Raw genomic sequence first — 6882 nt, 5'->3', positions numbered from 1 at the left:
AGCCTTCACCTATAAAGAGGCATCAGATAAGATGATTCTTTAATATTTCCATTCTAACTCTACCGTGCTAAGCTTACTTCAACCAGTAAGTCTTACTCATACCTGTATTTCCTATATTTTGAACCAAAGTAGATTTCCTTTAAGCAATAATGGGCATTCTCAACAACCTAACTGTGAGTTTCTGGGCCCTGGGTGTGAAAGTCTTACAAAGGTCAGGGAGGGCCCAAGAAGCGGCTTTCCCATTCTTAATGATCATCAGATTACCCAGCACCAGACCAACGCTGTGTTATTCAAAAGTCTGGTGTGGTTTAGGAGGCCACAGAGCAACTTGGCTCTCCCAAGTCATTGAGGCCAACAAACATTTATACCTGAAATCATAGTGCACAGAAGTCTGGGTCATTTTGTTTGAGATTTAGTGATGTTAATCATTGTCTCCATTTCTCACTTTACTTTGGATATATCTTAGACACCAGTCAACTGGCCAAACATGGCTTGAAGGATCCAGTTAGTGTGTCCACACTCCGCCAAAGACAGGCCACCTTTCTAGTGCGCCTTCGCCTAAAGGGTAAGATTTATTCTAAGGGTTCCAAATTGGTCACGTTTGCAAATCCTCGGAGCCCAGCACAGTGTTTTGCCAAGAACATCGGTCCAAATGTTGTTGGTGGACTTGAACTGCCAAAAAAGCTATCTCACTTAAAATTTAAGCACAGGTAGCAGTACTGGAGAAGAGATTTATTCATTCAACTTCTTGAGCATAAACTCGATGCTAGGCGCCAGGGCCGGGAACCGCAGGGGTCGGTCCTCCAACTCCCGCGCGAGGCGCCCCCTGGAGACGGCGGTGGGGATGGCTAAGCGACCGCTCAGCGAGGAGCGGGTGAGCGAGCCAGCTAGCAGGCGAGCGCCGGACGACTCCGCGGAAGTCCTCCCTGCCGCCGCGCCCCGCCCAGCCTCCGCCGCCTCCGGCTGGACCGCGCCGCGGAGAAGATGCGCCTCAAGAGCCAGGTAGCCGCGCCTCGGCCGGCCCCACGCCCCGACGCCCCGCCCACCCGCTGTCACGCGCGACCGCGCGGCCACGTGGCCGTGACTCGGTCATCCCAGGCGCCCAGCCCCGCCACCCGGACTCTCAGGGAGGGGGAAGGGGCCCTCGCAGGAGGGAGCCCCCCCCCAGGCGCCCCTGGCCCGGGGACTCCTGGCGATCCCCTCCGCCGCCCAGCTGGCGACTCTGTTCCCGAGGGGCTCTGGGTCCTTCCCCCGCGGGCCACGAGACACTTCCCCTGCCTCAGGGGAGACAACCGAAAGTTGGGTTGCCGCGCCCCCCGCCCCCCGCGACAGTCGACCCAGCCCCGCGGAGAAGACGCCGCCCCGCGCGCGCCACTCCTCTGCGCCTTTCCCGAGCTGTCCTCGGAGTGGCTTTGCTGAACTAGCTGGTGGCGCCAAAAAGTCCGGGCAGCTTCGAGCGAGCAGGGCCCCAGAGTGCTGGGCGAGCAGGCGCGCATCCTCAGGGGGCACCCTTCTGCCTGTGTGACTCCCGCTAATTGTCGAGAAGCAGCACCCTCCAGTGCCTTTCCCCTATTACAGCCCGCTGTCGACCTGGGGCTTGGGATATTTCTAGATGAGAATGAGCGGGCGCTTCCATTGCACTGAGCAGTGCTCTTGTTTAGCGGAGGAAAAAGGAGGATCAGGTGTTGGGTAGGGTGTATTTGTGTGTTGTACTCGTCTCTCTTTGGGCTGGGGTTGTCAAGCGTTTAAGATTTAGTAAACACACGTACTGAAGTCTTGAACTTGCTGGAGACAATTCGTTTCTAAAAGAGAGAGAACCTCCCCTCTTCCAACATATGTTAACGGATTTAGGGAGACCACAGGGAAACCTCGGAGAGGAACTTCTCAAAAACAACTCCAGGTTTGGGGGAATATGAGTTATATTGATTCCCCAGGGTTAGCCGGTACTGCTCAAGGGTGGTAATTCTCATAAATCTTCCCTCTGGGGAATCAAATACCCGCTCCACAACAGTTTGTCACGATCCCTGTGGGTTCATGAAAGCCTGCCTGCTCCCCTTTCCAAGCTGCTTTATTTTAGTAGAACCCCTTGAAGAGGCTGCCTCACATTACCTTCCTGCATTTCTGCGCCTAGTTTTTCATTATTTTATAATACTTGCAAATTAACACTGAACAGGCTTTAACCTCAGTCATTTCAGAATAAGTTTGATATTTTAAGTGAAATGTGAATGGAGCTCCATTTATGAGGGAAGTAGTCTGTGTGAAGTGTTTTGTAAATGTGAGTGGGTTGAGTTTAAAACACTGAATAAAATTAATGTAATGAGGAATCAGAAGGTTGAATCCAGATGTTTGCCTCCGTGCTTCCCTAATAAAGTGAGAGTAGAGTGCTGCACAGCGCCTCTCCTTGTGGTTCTTAGGTAGAGTGGATTGTGGTTGACTAAGAACCAGTGATGGTTGGATTCCTTCCCTTCACTTTCTGAAACACTAACTATTCCTTGGGGCTGATGGGGTTGTGACCCACACACCTATATAGAGGATTTTCCCCCTCTCCTGACTACCTTAGAAATATATGAGGGATTTACATGCAGGTTTTTAGCTATGGAACTTGTAAGTAATCCTCTTTAGTTATCATTAGTATTAGCCTCTGAAACCTTTGCTTGCTTATACGATAAGGTACTTGGGTGTGATTGTAATAGAGGTGGGGTTGTGGGTTAGAGTTGGTGGCCTCACTAATTCCACTACTTAGTGTGTTTTGAATTAACAGAAAACTCCTTAGCATTTGTGTAGAGGCAATAGAATTTAGCACGAGGGATTCTAATTCAGATATTCTTGGTTCAGGTCTATCCCACCACTCAGTTGTTATGTGACCTTGCATAATCAATTTCTTGGTCTTACTATTTTTTCCCACTTCCCAATAGACTAATGGGGATAATACCAGCCTTTGACATGGGAATTAAATGGAATACCGTATATGTACAGTGCCTGGCATATGGGCACTCCTATTAATGGTCCATAACAGTAGCTGTTACCATCACTGCTACTATATCTGCTGTAAAATACCTATCTATAGTCGGGGAAAGAGGTTGACTGCAAGGAGTCATAAGGGATTTTTTCTGGGGTAATGGAAATACGCTATATTTTGATTGGGTGCTGACTGCAGGGTGTATCCATTTGTCAGAACTCATCAAACTGAACCCTTAAGATCTGTGCATTTGACTGTATGTGCATTACATCTCAATAAAGTTCATTTAAAAAATTAACCTCCAAATGTGTTAAATACATCCCTTTTGAGAGGCAGGAGTTGACATAACAAGGTAATTCTGCATAACCTAGTGATTCATTTCCTGAGGCCCCTCTGCCTTTGAGCGTATCTTCTTCATAAATTCATGTTGGGTCATAGGAAACATAGAGGGAAGGAACTATAATTTTTCAGGTTGTTGTCAGGAGTGATGATCCATGGAGAAGAATGATTATTTAGCTTGTGCCAGGATTATATTTAATTTGAAACTTGCATATGGTATTAGTTTTTACTAATAGCTTTTTAAAAACCAGATTAAAATGTCTTATTTGATCCAGTAATGCTCATTTGCATATTTATATCCAGTAAGCACAATTCCTGAAAGTTCATAATGATTTTGCATCCCTTCCCTTGCTTTCAGTAAATTCTTTGCATTGCTGGTAATTAAGTGAGATACCTAATGTGCATTTAGCACAGTATCAGGCACATGGTAAATGCTAATATATGCCAGCTGTTATTATTAAAATTGCTATATTTATATTCATCTTTTTTTGAAGATGGAAATCAACACTATACAACTTTTAATGTCAATTCACTATAATGATGCTGTGAAAAGTTTTTGAAATGGAAACAAGCCAATAATTATTAATAAAATATTGTAAAAATAAAATCTCATCCAAACATAGTGGTCATAACTTTTCAATGGTAGCCCTTAGGGATACAGGCAAAAGCTATGATGGAAGCAAAAACATTTCTGAGAACCAAGAGTATGCCACAGAGAGTATGTTAACTTGTTTACTCACAGACAAGCTCCTTGGACCCTCCCTCAAGCCTTCTAATTCTTACTTGAGACATAGTTCTAACATACTTAGTTCCCTAATTTCTCAGCCTGCAGCAGATTAGAAGGCCTGAAAGATAGGAGACATACTGGAATTTCAGTAAAGGTGAGCTGGAAGTGAGGGACAAACAAATTACAAAAGTAAGACATGAGAAATTAGTCTTAATCTTAAATAGAAGCAATAATTGAATTAGAGTACTGAATAACAATTGCCAATTTTGTTGGAATTTTCCATTTTATTCTTTAAAAGGGTTGCATCATGGTATGCTCTATTTTAAAAGGGTAATAGCATATAACAATGTATTTTTAGGAAGATTTCCATCTGATATAATTAGATTAGAAACTTTGGTTTGTTAAGAGGCAAGCTTTAGTTACCTGTAAATTTTACTTAATGTGGAATGATTTATTCCCTTATGATACTGCATAAATGAGGTATCCGTTGACATTCATGCTTGTGATTTGTGATTGGGAACTGGATTTTTAAAACTGCATTCTTCTTTTCATGCAATGGCATAATGAGACGAATCATACATGGTGTATTAGGTTGCTAGGGCTACCATAACAAATACCACAGACTGGGTGGCTTAAACAATAGAAATTTATTTACTCACACTTCTGGAGGCTTGCAATCCAAAATCAAGGTGTAGGCAGAGTTGTTTTTTCTGAGGCCTCTCTCCTTGGCCAGCATATGGCCATCTTCTCTCTGTCTTCAGATGGTCTTTCCTCTTTCTGTGTCTCTGTCCTAATTCTCTTCAATCATATTGGATTAGGGCCCACTCATATGACTTAATTTTACCTCAGTTATTACCTCTTTACAGGCCCTATCTCCAAATACAGTTGTATTCTGACGTACTGGGGATTTAGATCCTCAGCATATGAATTTGGCTGGGGGAACACAATTCAGCACACTATCTAGTAAAAAGCTGTATTGGTTCTTTCAAAATATTGTAGCTCTGTACGTAGTCTAGGAAACAAGTCAGATTTTACTTCTTGTTTTGGATCTAGATGTTGTACTTCCCTGTTGCAGTAAGAAACCCAAACATAAACATCAGGTATCAACACACACACACGCACACACGCACCTTTTACATGTGAGGCTGATTGCAGCTGAATCAGAGTTAGGGTCATTGTCCAAGCTGAGTTTAATCTGCGCCTGGGTCCACTAAAAATCATGTCCTTCATTGATTGGCTGTGCAGTGGCTTCCTAATCTTTCTGACTCTATAGCACTTTGGGTGGTGGAGGTAGAAGGTTTGGCTTTCTGGAAAGAAATGATTTAACCCTTTGATACCTTCATACCTAGTTCTGTCATTTGAGCCCTTTGTTTGACTTTCCAGTTATCTCTGCAGTAAAATAATTATACTAATCTCTCTATTCATATTTTCTGCATATTAGAGCCATGAATTTATGGACCCAAATTTGCTGCACAAGTAACCTTTCTTCACTCAAATCAGAACCTGTTTGAACCTATTCAAATAGGTTTGAACCTATTCAATAAGTTTGAACCTATTCAAATTTTGAATAGGGTAGGCCTCATTGAGAAGGTGGCATTTGAACAGACTTGATGGAGACGAAGAAGTTAGCCATGTGGCTATCTGGAAAAAGCAGTGGGAATAGCCCAAGGAAAAGCCCTAAGGCAGGAGTGTAACTTGAAGGGTCCAAGGAACAGTTTACTGTTGTCTGAGTGATAGTTTACTCAGAGGTACCTAAACTGCCCACTTCATGGTTTAGTCCCCTTACCAGTCTGAAATTTATCTCAGCTCCACATATTCATGCATCAGGATGTGATATTTTATCTAAAGAAAAGAAAAAAATCCTTACCTAAAAAAAGAGACATAAACTTATGTTGTGCAAAAATGGCTCTCAAATGCATTATGTGTGTTACTACCAGTTTGTCTAATTTGCACAGCCTCTGAACAACTGGCAAAGTGGCTAGTGTTGATGTTGCAGCTGCCACGGAGCTCCCAGTTGCTTTAGGAATTTTTACATTTTATTAATGTGATGACAGAGTTTACAGTTATCCACAGTATGTTAATTACAAACACTTGTTATCTATAGTACCAGCTTGATGCTTGATCTTATATTTCCTTTAATAGAAATGTTACAGCTTTTACATTTAATTATAATGGGGATTAATCATCACATATGAGTTTTCACCTATGAGCAAAAAATTTGGAACAAATTAATGTTGAGATGAGACTATTAGATTTAAAATGCAATGCCAACATAGCTTTCTTTTTTTGACTTTTAAAATTTACATTAACAAAAAATTGCTAATGTCAGTGAGCCTTCTGAAACCATTTCACGTGGCTGAGTGATTGACTGATTAATTAATTCAGTGAAAATTTGTTGAGTGTCCAATATGGGTCAGACCCAGTTTTAGGTGCTTGGGATACATCAGTGAACAAAATTCAAATATCCCTGTCAGTAGGAGTACAAGGGGAGATAGAAATTAAGAATAACCATAATAAACATGCACATTATGTGCATGTAAAAAGGTTATAAAAAATAGTGTAGGACAAAGGGGATCAGGAGCTTGGGCAGGGATTGTAATTTTGAATAGGGTAGGCCTCACTGAGAAGGTGGCATTTGAACAAACTTGATGGAGACGAAGAAGTTAGCCATGTGGCTATCTGGAAAAAGCAGTGGGAATAGCCCAAGGAAAGGCCCTAAGGCAGGAGTGTAACTTGAAGGGTCCAAGGAACAGCAAGGAGGTCAGTATGGCTAAAGAGGAGTGAACAAGAAGGGAAAAGATTATAAATCGGATTATAAGGGTTGCATGAGGAATAAATTTTGTCATGGTTCATCATC

General features: G+C 42.7%; 1 protein-coding gene across 2 annotated transcripts in view; it reads left to right on the top strand.

The window, feature by feature from the left end:
* Positions 1-867: 867 nt before the first annotated feature.
* The window catches only part of ELAVL4 (ELAV like RNA binding protein 4), a 154735-nt gene continuing 148720 nt past the window's right edge, over positions 868-6882 (top strand). For both annotated transcript variants that reach the window (XM_029228946.1, XM_029228942.1), the window contains exon 1: positions 868-1002. In XM_029228946.1, coding sequence (XP_029084779.1) covers positions 985-1002 — 18 coding nt within the window. In that variant the 5' untranslated portion in view covers positions 868-984. The remainder of the gene's footprint in view (positions 1003-6882) is intronic.

This window comes from Monodon monoceros, unplaced genomic scaffold, assembly GCF_005190385.1.
Source record: "Monodon monoceros isolate NGI ecotype Baffin Bay Population unplaced genomic scaffold, NGI_Narwhal_1 Super_Scaffold_18, whole genome shotgun sequence".
NCBI classification, from domain to species: domain Eukaryota; kingdom Metazoa; phylum Chordata; class Mammalia; order Artiodactyla; family Monodontidae; genus Monodon; species Monodon monoceros.
Note: the sequence above shows the minus strand (reverse complement) of the source record. Positions and strands in the feature narration are given on the sequence as shown.